At 36.1% G+C, this 17,358-nt stretch overlaps 10 protein-coding genes across 10 annotated transcripts; 4 read left to right on the top strand and 6 right to left on the bottom strand. All coding sequences in view use genetic code 12, as the record gives it.

Annotated features, from left to right (window-relative positions):
• Nucleotides 1-43: 43 nt before the first annotated feature.
• SPAPADRAFT_130860 (uncharacterized protein) lies at nt 44-2,179 on the bottom strand (the record flags this gene model as incomplete). The annotated part of the gene is made up of 1 exon (XM_007372623.1): nt 44-2,179. One exon carries the CDS (start codon nt 2,177-2,179, stop codon nt 44-46), a length of 2,136 nt encoding a protein of 711 aa, XP_007372685.1.
• A 982-nt stretch (nt 2,180-3,161) lies between these two features.
• On the bottom strand, nt 3,162-4,874 carry PEA2 (Pea2p; the record flags this gene model as incomplete). Its single annotated transcript, XM_007372622.1, has 1 exon — nt 3,162-4,874. The coding sequence occupies one exon, from the start codon at nt 4,872-4,874 to the stop codon at nt 3,162-3,164; it is 1,713 nt and encodes a 570-aa protein (XP_007372684.1).
• Nucleotides 4,875-5,759: 885 nt separating this feature from the next.
• Nucleotides 5,760-8,788, bottom strand: TBP1 (TATA-binding protein; the record flags this gene model as incomplete). Its single annotated transcript, XM_007372620.1, has 1 exon — nt 5,760-8,788. The coding sequence occupies one exon, from the start codon at nt 8,422-8,424 to the stop codon at nt 7,684-7,686; it is 741 nt and encodes a 246-aa protein (XP_007372682.1).
• APN2 (DNA-(apurinic or apyrimidinic site) lyase) lies at nt 5,828-7,282 on the top strand (the record flags this gene model as incomplete). The annotated part of the gene is made up of 1 exon (XM_007372621.1): nt 5,828-7,282. The coding sequence occupies one exon, from the start codon at nt 5,828-5,830 to the stop codon at nt 7,280-7,282; it is 1,455 nt and encodes a 484-aa protein (XP_007372683.1).
• A 52-nt stretch (nt 8,789-8,840) lies between the features above and the next one.
• Nucleotides 8,841-9,800, bottom strand: SPAPADRAFT_58485 (uncharacterized protein; the record flags this gene model as incomplete). Its single annotated transcript, XM_007372619.1, has 1 exon — nt 8,841-9,800. The coding sequence occupies one exon, from the start codon at nt 9,761-9,763 to the stop codon at nt 9,365-9,367; it is 399 nt and encodes a 132-aa protein (XP_007372681.1).
• A 168-nt stretch (nt 9,801-9,968) lies between these two features.
• On the bottom strand, nt 9,969-11,242 carry SPAPADRAFT_146330 (uncharacterized protein; the record flags this gene model as incomplete). Its single annotated transcript, XM_007372618.1, has 1 exon — nt 9,969-11,242. The coding sequence occupies one exon, from the start codon at nt 11,187-11,189 to the stop codon at nt 9,969-9,971; it is 1,221 nt and encodes a 406-aa protein (XP_007372680.1).
• A 950-nt stretch (nt 11,243-12,192) lies between these two features.
• Nucleotides 12,193-13,415, top strand: RPL82 (60S ribosomal protein eL8; the record flags this gene model as incomplete). The annotated part of the gene is made up of 1 exon (XM_007372617.1): nt 12,193-13,415. One exon carries the CDS (start codon nt 12,546-12,548, stop codon nt 13,332-13,334), a length of 789 nt encoding a protein of 262 aa, XP_007372679.1.
• Nucleotides 13,416-13,645: 230 nt separating this feature from the next.
• Nucleotides 13,646-14,333, top strand: RPL29 (60S ribosomal protein eL29; the record flags this gene model as incomplete). Its single annotated transcript, XM_007372616.1, has 2 exons — nt 13,646-13,664; nt 13,963-14,333. One exon carries the CDS (start codon nt 13,966-13,968, stop codon nt 14,152-14,154), a length of 189 nt encoding a protein of 62 aa, XP_007372678.1.
• A 275-nt stretch (nt 14,334-14,608) lies between these two features.
• On the top strand, nt 14,609-15,421 carry SPAPADRAFT_132083 (uncharacterized protein; the record flags this gene model as incomplete). Its single annotated transcript, XM_007372615.1, has 1 exon — nt 14,609-15,421. A coding segment is annotated over one exon (813 nt), but the record flags the coding sequence as incomplete, so codon positions are not given.
• A 43-nt stretch (nt 15,422-15,464) lies between these two features.
• Nucleotides 15,465-16,739, bottom strand: RPL2 (60S ribosomal protein uL2; the record flags this gene model as incomplete). The annotated part of the gene is made up of 2 exons (XM_007372614.1): nt 15,465-16,329; nt 16,704-16,739. The coding sequence occupies 2 exons, from the start codon at nt 16,705-16,707 to the stop codon at nt 15,569-15,571; spliced, it is 765 nt and encodes a 254-aa protein (XP_007372676.1).
• Between the last annotated feature and the right edge of the window lie 619 nt (nt 16,740-17,358).

The following is a 17,358-nucleotide window of genomic DNA, read 5'->3' as shown; positions in this document are numbered from 1 at the left end:
TTTTTAGAATTACCTTATTGTAGTGCCTAGCAATGCTCTTTATCTATCTATCCAACTGCTTCCTTTCAACAGAGTCTGATGTGGTGGGTGGACTCTCTGAATTTATCTTAGCTACTGGTATATCTCCTTTATCAAAATACCTTGTGTTTTCAAACAAAAACTTAAACTTATCCTGTAAGCACTTATAATAATACAGTGATTGAAGTTCGGCCATCTTTGCATTTTGTAAATCTCCCACACTGTGGTATTTTTTTTGCAAGTGCTTCAACAACATTACTCGGATAATTTTTGATAAATCGGGGGTAGATTGTGGTGATTTTAAACCATTTTGGGCCACTTGTTCCTTGACCATTTCTGAAATTCGTTCCTTTTGATCCATATTGGAAGATTTCGTTAAAATATAGTTGCTGATTAAGAAATGCATAAGCGTGAATGTTGTCTTCTTTCCCAAGAGTTTTAACCCTGTATGGAAGGAAGCTTCAAGACTTGGTTCAATACCGGACTTGTCACCTTCTTGTGTTTCTGATAAAATATCATTTACTAAGAAATAAGTTATGGTCAACATTAGATTTGAACCAGTAAAATTCACAGCAAAGCTATTAGAAGTTTGCTTGGCTTTGAAGATATTTCTCAACTCTTGTACCAACTCCAGTTTTAAATTTACATGATCTTCAAGCATTTGCTGATCTTTGACATTAGAAACATTTTGTTTGATTTCCGTCAATTGAAATTCAAGCAAGATATAAAGCTGTATACTTGAAAACACATACAATTCATTAAATTGGCCCTTGGCTGCCAAAGCATCACATCCTATTCCCAATTGCAATTGGAATAGTGATGTGTTTATTATTTGTTCTGGACTCTTCTTAGTTTCTTGGGACATATTGGAACTGGTCATGGTTCTCACCTTAAGGTAGTAATATTTAGCAGCTTGTATATCACCTTTGTCTTGATAAAATGCTGCAAACATATAATAAATTAAAGGTAACAATGGCTTAAAACAAGAATACTCTTCACTTGAGAATTTACTGTTGTTTTCATTCATGAATACATTCATATTGGTTATTTTCTTGTATTCGCCTTTAAGAAACCCAATCCAGGTTTTATAGAAAGCAATCACAAATTGCAAATATCTTAGTTTCAACATTCTATTCGCGACTTCCCGGGGCGAAAGTAATGACTTGCTTCCTCCATTTGAGATTCTCTTCTTTTGGTCACTTATCATCTGCAAACATCTATCAAACACTTTTTCACTATAACCATCATGTGACATATACGTAGATCCTGTAATTAGATAGTAAGTAATGACGAACTCATCCGAGTTCAACCAACGAAAGAGAAATGGAATTGTGGTATCATGATCCAACTCGTCAATCTCTACTCTAACAATCCCATTATCATTCCACGATTTCCAACCCTCTTCAGTTTGCGCTTTTATATAGTTTGAAATCAACTTTCTGCAGCTTTCAGCTTCCGCAACCATATTCATATTCAGATATGCGGTTAATCTGCATAATAATATCATTCCATCAATTTGAACTGGCATGATTGGGTTATCACCGTCCCTATAAGCTAATTGTTCCGCTTCTCCTAATAACTTGATGGCAATGTCTGGTGAGCCTCGATAACAATGTAAATTTGCTTCATAAATCAAACAAAGACACTTGATCGAATCATTTAAATTAGGATCTAGAATCAGGCCCTGAAGGACAACTAATGCAGTTGCACAATCTGAAACTATTAAGCTTTTAATTCTCAATAATTGAAATAAATTAGAATAGACATGGTCTCCCTTTTGTTTATAATACTGACCTTTTGAAAATACATAATTGGCACATAGTTTGAGGTTGGTGGTTTCTAAAATCTGGGCAAGCAATAGCTCACAATAGAATCGAATTTGCTTGAATTCATGGAAATTGGCGATATCTAGAGCCTTATTGATGTACTCTTCTGCTTTGTGTATGTTTGTTGTCTCAATAAGGTACAATTTCCCCAAGCGATAATATACAATCAGCTCTTGCTTTGGTTTCAACTTTGCTTTATACTTTTTTGTCACTATAAGTAACATTTTAATAGCTAAAATGATAAATTTGTTATGATTTTCCAACCCTGTAATGGTACTACTCTGGTAAGCTAGCCTGACAAACCGGTCTGATTGGCCAATGTAATATGAAATCATCGTTGAAGGTCTGTCTGGGTGGTTAGCATCGGTAATGGTACTGCTTAATCGAGAAATTAAGTTGTAGTCTATTTCAGTTTCTCTTTTACGTGCTTCCACGTTTGTTATATTAACATCTGAAGAATGTAGTGACTCTTTAACTCTTTCGCGATATAATGCTTCAGGGTTACCGCGGACAAAAGTAGGTGAACTTGGATTAAAGGGATGAGGGGAAGAATACTTTGGTTTCTTGCTATCTGGAACTTGAGATTGTATTTGTAGATTTGACTGTTGTATCGCCTGGTCAGCAGCAGAGGAGGAAAACTGTGCAAACAGCGATTGGGGCACACTCAGCTGATATAACCGATTCACATTATGTAAAGCATGCTTGCCTAGTGGAACATTACGACTCTGTGTTGACAGATATTGTATATTCGCAGTTGGTGCTATTGAATGATGGTTTGCATTAGGATTATTACCAGGTATGGCAGCAAACGAGTTTAATCCTAGCGAATGGTACTTGGAAATCACGTCGTTTGTGGGCTGTTGTAGTAGGGTGGGAGAAGTTATGTTGGTTGTAATTTGTTGCTGGTTGTTATATATGTGCTGGAAACCATTGTTATGATTCGTGACCGTTCGTACGGCAGGATTATTGAGATTATATTGGTCCGCATTTATCATATTGTTAGGTGTATTTTGCATTGCAAAGGGAGTTGATTGGTTATCCTGGTCCCAACTTACAAAAGCATTATTACTTCCCTGGACAATGGATGGAGTGATGTTTTCTTGATTTGGAGGTCTCGTATTCTGCATAGTTGGGTTGGAATGATATAAGACCCGTCTATGTATATGTTGATTAATTTGGCAACACTTCTAAATCAAGAAAGTATTAAATTTTTTTTTTTGCGTACAAGCGCGTAAGAAACAAAACAAAAATTACTATGTAGAACCTAACAGGATATTTCTAATACAAGTACAAATCTATAAATTAACTAAATAACCATCAACCTTGCTTGAGTTGTTCCAATTCTTCTGCCATCTGTCGACTCTTTAACCTCTCTTGAGTCAATTCTAACTCATATTGATCCTGAATATCAGAAACAATCTTCTTAAATTCTTTACGTAATATACCAGTACTTAATCCTTGGGAACTTGGTCTATTGGAATGTATGGAATTGGTCTCATCTCCATCATCGTTGGATACATTGGACACAGTAAGATGCATCATCAGGAACAATTCTGGACTTGCACCATCAGGTAAATCTGCACTACTGGTCAGTCCTTGTAGATGTGAATGATCTTTACGTATATTGTCAACTCGTAATAAGTTCAATTCTTTTCGAAGACGTGAAATTTCTTTATCTTTAGCATCAAGGGAGTCGCAGGTTGACATTCGAGTACTGGGTGGTGAAATCAATCCATCGTCTTTGTTTTTCAGTGATTCATTTTCTAAATGGGTAATTTTCTTTTTATAGTCTAAAATTATTTTATTAAACGACTCGCGAGAGTGCTCATATTCCTTGGCAAGATATTGGTACGAGAATCGTAAGTCATTCAATGCAGTCTTGTACTCAATCAACATCTTTTCCTGGGAAATATTTCTTATTGGGGAAGTTGGACTAAGAATAGAAGAGGCATTACTGAACATTGATGCATCTCTTGGTGGAATTTCAGCGATATCAACTTTCGAATTGGAAAGAACAGTGTCAATACATTGCTGTACCCAGCGAGTCCGAGACTCAAACGATTCTGAATTGGCAGAAGGTGGTGGCGGTAAAGTAATGTTGCGACTGGCAGCAATACTAGCAACATGGGCGAAAAGAGTGTCATAAATCTTCGAATATATATCCCCTCCTCTGGGAGTAGATAGTATTCGACTTTCAGGACTATCTAATGGCGTGAGTGGTGCTGACAGTTGTGGATCGGAAACACTGTGAGTCTGCAGAGGCGCGGCGGAAGAAAGTCTAATATCTTCGACATATCCCAACACTAAGCATGATAAGTTGTGGTTATTCAATTTAGTGTTTAATTCCTCTAATTCAGTGTTTATTGAGATTAATTGTGATTGCAAGGACGAACTGGATTTCAAGAGCTTAATAAGGGACTTTGTACCTAGTTCAGTGTTTATGTTGTCGTTATTTTCTATAGTCTCTGTTTGCTTAAATATTATATCGTTGATGAATTGTTGCGTGACGGTAATTTTAGATAACAAGTACAGCTTTGATTCATTCTTTATTTGGATTCTAGTTTTTAAATCTTGGAGTTCTGATAAAGACAATATAGAATCCTTATTAATATTCCTAGTGTCAAAAATTGAATTTTCAATCAAAACTTTCAAATTCAAATAATTTGGCTTCGTTGAAGCAATCACGGTTTCAATATCAGTACTACCGTCGGTAGACTCTGGTTCGGAAAACAAGCTAGTAGAGGTGGACTCTGGTGAAGATGAATCACTTCTAGTGACTATATTAACATTGCCTAACTCAAGCTGATTTTGTAAATGGTCATTAAATGAGTTTTCAAATATATTGGTGTTTAATAATTTTAAATCTGGTAATTCAGAATTCTTTAAATCTTGTAATTGATTACGGTATTGTTCTTGTAATTGGAACTTCAATAGGTCTGGGGTCGTATTGGATAAATTATACGAGTTTTGAGAGTCGCTGTGGGTTATTTTAAAAGGCGAATTCTTCAGTAAAGTCTCAGAATCAATCATGTTGGCATATATATGGTGATGTATTGTATGTGAATGTTAGTAAAGTTTGAGCGGAATGTTGTGGTTATAAATGTGGTTGTCTGGTGCTGAATGGATCAAATGAAGGGACAAGATCAGTTGGTGGTGGGGGGAGGAGGCTGTTCTCTGGGTTCAGGGGGGATGAATTTTGTAAAATATCTCTAACGAATAGTTATTCTAACAATTCAATACAAGATCTTTAGTGTAAAGTTGGGGTGTTCAGTTGGCAACAAAATTTACTGTTTTTCTTTTATTGATGTTTTTTTTAACATTTGTTTCAGTTTCCTTTTTCTGTCTGACGAATTCAAATCCGGACAAAAAAAAATATTTTTTAAGCTTCTTTGATTTGATCTGGGACACGCGCGCGTCAACCCTATTGTGGATAATTGTACTCCCCCTTGCACTAACCGACTTCAAACACGCCGGAAATATGATTGTGTCAACATACCGGTAGAGGCGGTATTTGCCCCGCTTTAAGTAGAAAACTACTGAAAGAATTCTGTCAGTCAGTCGTAAGCGAGATTTCCTAAGATTCTACTTGGATCTTACTACGTTGACTCCATTTCAAATGGCATGTGCGTTGACCATCATCTCTCCCCCCCCAAGTTACCTGTTCAGGAAACTTGAGCATTGTCAGGTCAAACATTTCTAGGTTAGGATAGAGTTACTTAGAAAACTAGACGTTTAGACTAGTGTGTTGAAAGCGGGTGCTTCTTCAATATAGAGTAGGTATTCTACGCGTGAACTAATCTAACCATTTACAGATAATTAAATACATATTACTTGGCTTCATGCATTAGTCTGCTGTTTCTTGCTTGTTCGTACATCAAGAGGTGTAGGTTTGCAAATTTTTTCTTGCTCACCAAAGAAACCTGGAGTGGAAAATTAAATGTCGCGTTCATCTCGTGGTAAACCAACAACTAGACAAATGCTTTATGAATATCAAAGACCTTCAAACTCAGGATCCTCTTAACAAGATCCATAGAAAAAAGTCATCTCAATCAGTAAGATTCGTTACTTTCAACGTCAACGGTGCCAAAACTTTATTCAACTACCATCCTTGGACTAAGTTCAATAATGACTTGAACCTGGTTTTCACTCTGTTACAAGCTGACGTAATAACACTACAGGAGTTGAAAGTATCACCCTCTAACTTGAGCACCATTAAGGATGTTGGACATTTGCAAAATTATAAGTCCTTTATTAGTTTACCCAGGGTCAAGAAAGGGTATAGCGGAGTTGGAGTTTTCGTAAGAATACCACAAGAAAACGAGTCAAATGCGGTCAAGAGATCCTTAACTGTTGTTAAAGCAGAAGAAGGAATAACAGGCTGGTTATGCCCGAGGAATTCAAAACTATCATATCGTACAATGGACAAAGAACAACAAATTGGAGGTTATGTGGACGATTTAGATTCACAACAAGGATTGAATCTAGATAGTGAAGGTCGATGCGTTGTGATTGAATTTACGAATAATCTAGTTGTATTTTCATTATATTGCCCTGCAAATTCTCTGGGAACCGAAGAAGGGGAAGAATTTAGATTAAAGTTTATGAAAGTATTATTTGAACGATGTTACAATTTGAAATTCAAATTAGGTAAAGAAGTTCTAATAATGGGAGATATCAACATCAGCACCGACTTAATCGACCATGCACAAACGATAGAAGACATGGTGCTTAATCGTCTAGGCAAAAATTCTCCAAATGGAAACAATTTCGAAACCATAAACTATGAGCAATGCTGTGACTTCAAGAAATCAACACCTGCAAGACACTTACTCAATGAATATGTCATACCAGGTCTATGGCACGACTTGAGCCTTCAATCCTCACCCAGTGATTCACACCGGAAACAGTTCTTGTATGATACAACCAGATTTTTGCAAGGTAGAAGAATGAAAATGTATACAGTGTGGAACACACTCACAAACTCACGAGCGGTGAATTTCGGATCAAGGATTGATTTAATATTGACTAGTTCGTACCATATGGTAAAACTGGTATCCCAGGCAGATATTTGGGAGTTTATCCTTGGATCGGATCATTGTCCTGTCTTTACTGATTTCGAGGCAGGCTATGATGATTTGAAACAAGAAGAGGAGGTTGTATTGCCTTGCGTCACCCTTCCCTTTGAGGCAAAATTGCATTATAAATTGACGAAAAACCGAGATATCTCGCTGTTGTTTGCACCCAGAAAATCAAAGTCGACTGATCTGGTAGAAGTAACTCCTCTACTGGATTCGGCAAATCTGCAATCACTGACCCAGGCTGAAGACTCAGCAAGTGAACAACCTGCAAAGAGACCTAAATTAAACTATGTTAGTAGGAAAGTTGACAAATCTCAGAAAAAAGGCAATCAAAAATCGATAAGTAGTTTCTTCCTGTAAATACAAGATAGACTTTACACGATTGTAATATAGATATATCTATTTGAGGATATCAAAGTATTGATATATACAGTTTGAATAAATATATTAAATACACAACTATCCCGTTGCATATTACTATTTTTGATGCTAAATAAAATCAATATTAACACCCGCCATAACCACACACCAAATTCAAAAATTTCAAAAAAAAAAATGTAACAAATGGAAAATCAAGACAAACCCTTTAAGATGCAAAAACTTCTTAAATGTAATGTCGACCTTGTTCTTCTTCTTCTTCTCTCTTCACAACAAAGTCAAAATAATATACAAAATCAAATTCAAAAAAAAAAACAATTAGTTCATAATAATAATAATACAAAATTTGCAAAAAACAGGTTAGGTTTTTTTTGATAGCCTCTTTATGATTTACGGAATTCACTCAACACAGGATAAATAGCTTCAAATGCGGCATAAATCTCCTCTCTTTGCTTCGCACCGGTCAAAACAATCTTACCAGAAACAAAAATCAACAAAACAATCTTAGGCTTAACCATTCTATAAATTAACCCAGGGAATAATTCAGGTTCATAAGATGAGAAAGTACCATGTGAAAATGCCAACCCTTCTAATCTGATTGGGAATTTCACATCACATGAACCAACAATATTTTGAATCTTAAAATCAGTAAACTTTGCATTAAAACCCAATTTTTGAATAATTCTAGCATACTTTCTAGATGCCAATTTAGAATCATCTTCAGATTTAGCACCAGTGACAACCATCTTACCAGATGCAAAAATCAACGCAGTAGTTTTTGGATCTCTAATTCTCATGATAACAGCAGCAAAACGTTTCGGATTGTATTCAGCATTACGAGCATGCAAAGCAATAGTCTTCAAGTCTAAACGACAATCCAAGTTCACAGTGGCAACAATGTTTTGCAAGGTTGGAACAATACCAGAAGTAGCGCCATCATCTTCATCTTGCTTTGGTTCAATGATATCACTGGTTTCTTCCTTCTTGACAATGTCAGTTTCAGGTGTCTTTTGTTGTTGTTGTTGTTGTTGTTCACCGTCAATACCTTTTGGGAATAACAATGAATTTGGGGCAGTGAATGCTTTTGCTTGAGCAGCAGTGGTTGGTAATTTCAACGAGTCCATGATGTGTGTGGATATATGAAAATACTATGTGTGTGTATAATGATTGCTGAGATTAACAAATGAATGTATCCCAAATGAATAAAAATGACTTTAGTGTTTAAAGACCTGGTCTGGTTGTTTTATTGATCTATATAGTGAAATCACTTTTTTCCTTGGACTTTGGAGGTAAAATGAAAGATCGTGGATGTAGGTCCCAACGAAATGATTCCTCTTTTTTGTTTCAAGCAAAAAAGTCTATATAAATGTTGAACAAATCAAATTTATTCCTTTCTATAAGATAATGATATTGGTTTCCTATCACTATAAATCAAACAATTTATAATCGGATAAGGAAAATGTGTCGATAAAGGGACTGATAAAAAAAAATGTGTTATACGCAGGAACAGAAAAATTCTTGAAAATGGCAAATTTTAAACACGAGGGAATTTTCGTTCTATTTATACTGATGGACAAAATCCGGGTAACGTTTCCATTTTTATTTAACACGAAGGCAAAAACAATAAAAAAGAAATTCTACAGCATACACAAAAAAAAGGTTGCTTCATGTTGCAAAGCTTGAAACGCTACTAAAAGACTGTTTCATCAATCATGTACATGCCTTCACATATCACCTCTTCCGTTTGTCATATAGCACTTTTCGAAATTCTAACTTGTTTTCTTCTTTTCTAATGAAAAATATGGTTTTTGTGAAAATCCTTAATTTCGCAGTGCTCATCTCATTTATCCCCTTTTCGGAAAAATAGCCAATGCGCGAAATTGTAACTGAAATCAAATCATGCAATTAAATCAAACCTGCTACAGTCTTTGTCCATCTTCCAACCAAATAGCTTATCCTATCACAAAATGTCGGTGCGTGGCAAGTTTGTAGAATTATAATAAACTTGATGATCCTGCTCCATGACAAACATGAATTAGTCTCCAGTTGATCTGACTCCTAAAACTAACGTTCCTTCAATAATTTGTTTCTCTTTTCCTTCTTTCTTAATCTTTCAACTCTCTTAGCATGCATCTTAGCAGCCAACTTTTCATACCTTTCCTTTTCAGCCTTGATTTCTCTTCTTCTCTTCAAGTCATCAATCCTTTGCTTCTTGATATTTTCCTTTTCTTCCTTTAATTCCTTTAATCTAGCCTTGTATTGCTCCTCTTGGAGTTTCTTTTCATTTCTAGCTTGAAAAGAGTTTGGCTTGGTAACACCTAAGGTTTTCACTCTGAAGGCATCCTTCAGAATTTTCCAGTTTTTACCATTCACTCTAGAACCATCACCCTTGTCCTTGGGAGCAAGAGGATCGATGTACTTCTTGGGGATGTCCTTGTATTGTAAATTGGCAGTAGAACTCATCGTTGGCGTATCGTTGTCAAGTCCAAAGAAGAAGCATAGAAAAGTACAAGCAAAAAAAAATTTTCGGTCTCCTTTCGAATTTTTGTTGCACCTGCCTATTATTTTTTTTTTTAGTTGTAAAAATTTAGCTGCGCAGAACAGGAAACTAAGAGGCAGACGTTTACATGCTTCTACTGGAATCAAGAAATAAACTTTATAACATTTTCTACTCATCATAAACTGTACCTTGTTTGTCAATTAACAAAGCTGCTTTTCTAGTCCATTTTCTCGACCGGGTATACCTTGAAAATCCATCTCGGAATCGACCGTCAGACCATTTAGTATCGTAGTACACCCAACCATTTTCAGTCTTGGATTTGTTAAACTCTTCGTCTAATTTCCAATCAGTATCGACCCATTCCCATCTATACTTGTAAAGATCATTTTCAAACACTGGAAATGGGAAATTATCTTCGTTGATGGAAGTATCTTTAATATTCGGTGCAGTATTGAGAGACTTGTCGTAACAAAAGTTCAGTCGTTCATGGGGATACAAAACCTTGCTCCATCCTACTCCAATCCATCTTCTTTCATTTTCCAATATTTCAAATTTTACAATTTGCTTTACACGAGTAGGTGATACAATTGACTTTTTAATAATTCGGAAGTCTCCTAAAACTGGGATAGCAGCAGCCAGTTCCTCGACATCACTAGTAGCTGCACTGGCTGGTTGTGATGGTAATTGTTCATGGGTTTTTGTTATCTTGATATCAGCTCCTGTGAGGTAAAAGGCGGCAATTCTCACATACAACGAACGCCAGAACAACCGTCTTGTTGCAAACGCCCAAGGTGAATGGAATGTAAATAAGCATATTCCGAACATGCACAAATACTTTTGAGGTGTTAATATCGTTCTTATGAGAAGGAAGTGCAACGGGGTTAACATAATTGTAACTATGTAAAGCTTGACAAAATTGTTGCGTGTCAAAGGAATATGTTTGAAAGGCCTAAACAACATCTCAAATCTAACTGTGATATTATGTAATGTGTATAGTACTTCTTCAATAGTAGGTTTTTCATCATATTTGGAATCATATATGACGGAAGATATTGACCACACGATGCTAGTGAACACGAGAACCATTAGCATTGGTAAAATCAAGTAACTGATCCAACTCCAATATAAGACGGTGCAAGCATACGCTACTATCACGAGGAAATTCTGATAATGATCTTCATTGGTCCAAGTAATAATCTCCAAAAAGTTGTCGATTAGTAGTAAATAGGGAAATATTTGAGATAATGCCGACACTAGTGCCGGAGAGTCGGCTAACAATTGCCGGGTGGGGGTGGTTGTGAGCAATAATGTATCACTGGGTTCAAAAGACGCCCGCAACTTCTTGTTAAATTCAGGCATGTTCCAGTGATGTATCTTTTCGGAAGTCATATTTAAGAACACGTTAGGAAATTATGGAATTACCTTTCTCAAGGTGGGGGGGGGGGGGGTGTGTTTCCAAACCATTCAGAAAATGCACATGAAGATTATTTTTTCAGTGGGGAAATTTAAATCGCGAAAATTATGCACATGAATTGGCACTAACAGGAATGGTAACTCTGTAAACGAGCAATTCGAAGAAACACCAATTGGTGGTGCTCCCTGTTCTGTATACAATTAGCATATTAGAATAGACATTAATTCTCTGACATTCACATCTAAGCAACCAAAAATATGCGAAACATAGTGTATTTATCCAAATTTAATTTGAAGTATTATCATTATACCTTCTTGTCTTATAGAATGGTGATAAACTTTATTGCTTTGAAAAGGGATCACGTTTAAGGAGACCTTTTTAGAAAATCATAGATAAATGTTTGAGTTAATTAAGTTATACTACATTCACTTGGTGCTACTTACAGTATAAAACATAAAGCGATATTCATGGCTTGTAGGTTCTGGTTTTGTTAGTGGCCCATGTCCACGGTTGACCTTGCTTTTTCTTTGTTAGATTCATTAGATCTATACGGATGAATGTTTATTTTTATAATCTAATACAATAACTCAGGTGGTGAACTAGTATCAAAGTCATCTTGCTTTTGTAACATGTAGCACTAGTGTCATGACTTTTGAATAAGAGTTCTGTTTTTAAGTAGTTAGATCAGAAACATTTGAAGACGACGGACTTATTTGAAGTTCACAAAGTTGGATACAACAAATTTCTCAATATGAAACTATTGTATTATTCAGATTATGCTAAGAAAAGCTCAACTTTAGTCAGCTTTACTGGCATAGAAATAAAATCTGGCTGCAAAATGCTTGGTATTTACGGTCTGAGATCTACTCGCGTTCTGAAAAATACATCCAAATTATGTGTACTACAATGAAAAGAATTTTACAAAAAAAATTTTTTTCAAAGCAAATTCATTTCTTTTCACTACTACAAACCCCCAAATAACAATAATAAAGAACTAATAATACAATGGTATGTTCTTAAGTTAAAAGTTGGAACAACATCCTCCCTATATGCTCAATCCTCTATCTTTATCTAAAAAAAAGACAAAAGGTTGTGCATCTTTGGAGTGATGCTTTGTTGAAAATTCTTGAAGTTTCTGGGTATTTCGCTCGTATTAAGCGTTGGCTAATGCCGACTCTTCTACAGCATGTATCAGATTATTAAGAAAGAAGTATTCACTTCTTAGATGCACAGGCTGAGTATCTTTATATGATACTGTAGAGTTAAGGTTTATAAAAAGGAATGTTCGTTGACATTTATTTGAGAGAACCCTTTTTATACTAACTTGCTCAATGACACAGCCTTCTTCCAAGAAAGTTGCTCCAGCTCCATTAGCCGCCAAATCTAAAGTTACTGCTAGTCCAAAGAATCCATTGATCGAATCTACTCCAAAGAACTTTGGTATCGGTCAAAGTATTCAACCTACCAGAAACTTATCCAGATTTGTTAGATGGCCAGAATATGTTAGATTGCAAAGACAAAAGAAGATTTTGTCTTTAAGATTGAAGGTTCCTCCTTCTATTGCCCAATTTTCCCAAACTTTGGACAAGAACACTGCAGCTCAAGCCTTCAAGTTGTTCAACAAGTACAGACCAGAAACTTCTGCTGAAAAGAAGGAAAGATTAACCAAGGAAGCCGCTGCTGTTGCCGAAGGAAAGTCCGCCAAGGATGCTTCTCCAAAGCCAGTGGTTGTCAAATACGGTTTAAATCACGTTGTCTCCTTGATTGAAAACAAGAAGGCCAAATTAGTTTTGATTGCTAACGACGTCGACCCTATTGAATTAGTTGTTTTCTTACCAGCTTTATGTAAGAAGATGGGTGTTCCATATGCCATTGTTAAGGGTAAGGCTAGATTAGGTACCTTAGTCCACAAGAAGACCTCTGCTGTTGCTGCTTTGACTGAAGTTAACGGTGCTGATGAAGCTGAATTATCTAAATTAGTTTCTACCATCAATGCTAACTTTATTGAAAAGTACGAAGACAACAGAAGACACTGGGGTGGTGGTATTATGGGTTCTAAAGCCAACGACAAGATTGCCAAGAGAGCTAAGGCCTCTGCTAGCGTTGCAACCTCTTCTTAGAGTTAACCTACTTTTAATCATTTATTCTATATTCTTCTTTTGTATATTTAGCTAGTTTCCTTTAATCTCACGTTCCAACTTTTAAACACTCATTAATTCTGTATGGAAAAAAATGGTGATATGTTTAATTTTGTAAGCATTAGGGTTTTGCCCTAATACTTATCACGTGCTTTCTTTAAGTTCGCACTGGGAAAATTTTTCCTGTTCCACGCCTTAACTATGATGACCAGGGGAAACCGTGCGCACCGCCAAAACCAATATAGAGAAATATATTTTTCTTTGAAGGATCTGAACAGTTCTTTTGTTTCGATACTGTAATTATAGTTAAGTGTATGTGCAAGACGTTTAAATGGATCACCAAGAGACTATGTTGTGTACGGACCTTATGGAATAGAATAAGATGTTGTGTAATGTGGAGAGATGTTTGTGAAGTGAATAACTAAGAGGATGTAATATAAAATTGACATTGAAAATTTTTGAAAACATGATGAATAAGAAATATCAACCAAGGAAAATACTTTACAAATCATGTATTACTATAAAAGTTTACTCAGGTCAAAGCGGAAACGATAATTAAGTCTATCAGGTGATTTCATCAAGGAATCGTTATACTAACAAAATTTATAGAAAAATGGCTAAATCTAAGAACCACACCGCCCACAACCAAACCAAGAAGGCTCACAAGAACGGTATCAAGAAGCCTAAGACTTACAAGTACCCATCTTTAAAGGGTGTTGATGCTAAGTTCAAGAGAAACCACAGATACGCTTTACACGGTACTGCTAAGGCTTTAGCTGCTGCCAAGGCTCAATCCGCTTAAATATAAAAAAAGATAGGGGAAAGCTGAATTGTATGTTTCTATATATATGATCCGGTTCTATTTTAATAAATTTTAATTGTACGTTATAACATCAATTGATGATTTCAAATTATACTATATTTATGTACGGGTTTGTTAGGTAATGTTAAGGCAGATTATGGCTTTTTCAGAATATAACAGTATTTACTGAATGTAGACCAATTACTCTTTTTTTTTCTGACGCTCGTCTTGTAAAGGCAGCCAAAATTTTAAAGTGTTGCAAAAATACAAATATATTTACATCAGACGTAATCAATTAGGAAAGGATGTCATCTTCCACTTCAAGCGATCGTCATAGGGCGTACATTAGGAATCTTAGTTATCAAACTACTGAAGAGGATTTAGAGGAGTTGTTCAGGAAATATGAACCGTATGTTTTTACCCGCCACAAAAGTTGGCAGCCAAAAACTAACCCTTGTTTAGAATCAATATCTTGATCCCCAGTTATACTATTCGCTTCACTAGAAGTGGTAGACAAAGACCATTGGGAATTGCCTATGTTGAGTTTAAAACTCGTGAGAATCTTGATGCTGTTGTTAAACAATTTGATGGAGCAATGTTTAAGAAGCGTCAAATGAGTGTTAAAAAGCACGTTGCTTACGATCCAAAACGTCGTTTCTTTGGCATCGGTAAGAAACCAGCAATCACTAGCGATGATCTCCAATTGACTCCGGAACAACCTAAGACTAAACCACCTCCTCAGGAAACAAAGATCGAAATTGCAACAGCAACTGTTACAACTACAGCGTTAGATACTACTTCTGTTACTGGGACTGTTGCTGGAACCAAGCCTGAATTATCCAAGGATACATTGTATATTCCTAAAGCTCCAGCTAAGATTACAGATGAATCACTTAGGGACTTCTTTAAAGAATACGGTCCAGCACAAATCTACATCTTTAGAAATAGAAAGCTAAAGAGAGGAGCAATAAACCTCAAGAGTTCTTATGTTAGCGTCTTGGCCAAAGTTGATTCCTCCCAAACTAGTTTGGATGATATCATTGTTAATTTAAAGTCCCAGAAACTTAATGGAAGACATGTTGTTATCAAGCCTGCTTATAAGTCAAAGATAGAAGAAGTTGCATCTAAATTAAAATCACCTGCTGCTATTCTTGGAAGTTCTCTAGTCTCAGCCGCAAATAATGAAGGATCCAATGCTGTTACTAAACAGATTATCGATGCAGAGAGATCTTTATCCAACAATGCATTAGCTACTACAACCGCTTGAACGTAAACTAATCCTTTGCTGATTTTACGTAGTGCTATATTATTTTTATCTTTTATATTAAATTGAATATCAACTAACCCAAACTATTTTATTTCATTATTGTATTGAAAAATTTACGTATATAAATGTACAATTAAATTAAATAATTTAATCTTGAGTTTTTTGAGTACCACGTAACAAACCGGTTCTTCTAGCGGCGATCAAACCAGCCTTTTGACCGGCAACAGCACCTCTAGAAATAGTAGAAGCCTTACCAATATGTTGATGGTTACCACCACCATGAGGGTGATCAACTGGGTTCATGGCAACACCTCTGGTCTTTGGCCAGGAGTTTCTCTTGACCTTGTACTTGTGGAAGGCTCTACCAGCCTTTAATAATGGCTTATCGATTCTACCACCACCGGCAACGACACCGATAACACCTCTAGCGTCAGAAGAGATGATCTTCTTGGCACCAGATGGTAACTTAACTCTGGTCTTACCTTCATCTGGGTTGTGTCCGATAATGATAACGTAGTTACCGGAGGTTCTACCTAAAGCACCTCTGTCACCAACCTTTTCTTCAACGTTGGAAACAATGGTACCTTCTGGACAAGCACCTAAAGGTAAGATGTTACCGACGTTTAAGGAAGCCTTCTTACCGGCGTAAATGAATTGACCAGTGTAGACACCTTCGTTGGCAATGAAGGTTTCTTCTCTCAACTTGTATCTGTATGGGTCACGGAAGACGACCTTGGCTAATGGAGCACCTCTTCCTGGGTCGTGGATGATTTGCTTAACAATACCACGAATGTAACCGTGACGTTCAGCATAATCCAAGGTTCTTAACTTGGCAGCACCCTTTCTTAATCTGGTGTGGGAAGTGAAGATAGAACCAGCACCTTTTCTTTGGTTACGAATAACTCTACCTGTAAAAAATAGTTAGTAATTTGTTTTCAAGAATTAAAGACAACCGTTTAATTATCATTTGCAGTGCTTGTTTGCAATATTGCTATTTTCGATATTCTTTAGATCTAGGTCTATGCAAACAAAAAAAATGTTCTTCATCGCTAGGTATAGTTGCAGTACTATTCTCTTCTTTAAACGTGTTCATATTTCATTCACTCTGTCTACAATCATCTAACGATTTCATGTATAATGCACTTTAACTATCCTCGATCTCGTCTTATACTGCTCCTCTTTGAGATATTCCTCTTTTATTCACAGATATTCACCTCGATACATGTATCATATTGCAAGGTAACACACGGTTGTCGTTGTTTATGGTGTCATCATCACATACCCATTGTTTAGTGATTGGCTTTAACGAATTCTTTTCAAAAGGACGTCAAAAAATTTTTAAGTAAATGAATTTTTCTCTTTTTTTTTCCAAACTGGTAATGGGGTTGGTAACAGTTCGCACGCACTGTAGTGTGAACTCTTGGGCTGCAACTGAAAAAAAAATTTTTGAGTGAGAGCTTTTTATTTTTTTGTCGTGCACAGAAAAATCGAATCTGTAGGGTTTCAGCCCTGGTAGATGTTTGTTGCACGTGATTGGAGAGATATCAAGTTGCAAAAAAGCTAAATGTGTTCGACCCTAGACATATTCCACCATTTCTTTATAGCTACCAGTATATATGTGCTTGAGTTGATCTGGTAGTACGATTTATCACATGAATTCCTAGGTTGTATATATACCGTTTCCATTCAAGAAGCCTAACTGGTGGACCTAATATGCCACATTTACGTAGTTAAAATGCTATTGAAGCAGTTTCAAGTAAGAAGACGGTTAGCTAAGTATTAAATCATCATTATGGATGGTGTTTGGTATTGTATGCCATTTGGTGTTATTCGTTTTCTTGATTTCATGAGATTTTTCGTTTGCTAAACATATAGTTATAATTTTTGCTAAATTCTGACAAAAATATCTCCAATATATGACAACAAAGAAAGTTAAC

This window comes from Spathaspora passalidarum (genome assembly GCF_000223485.1).
Source record: "Spathaspora passalidarum NRRL Y-27907 unplaced genomic scaffold SPAPAscaffold_1, whole genome shotgun sequence".
NCBI lineage: Eukaryota > Fungi > Ascomycota > Pichiomycetes > Serinales > Debaryomycetaceae > Spathaspora > Spathaspora passalidarum.
Note: the sequence above shows the minus strand (reverse complement) of the source record. Positions and strands in the feature narration are given on the sequence as shown.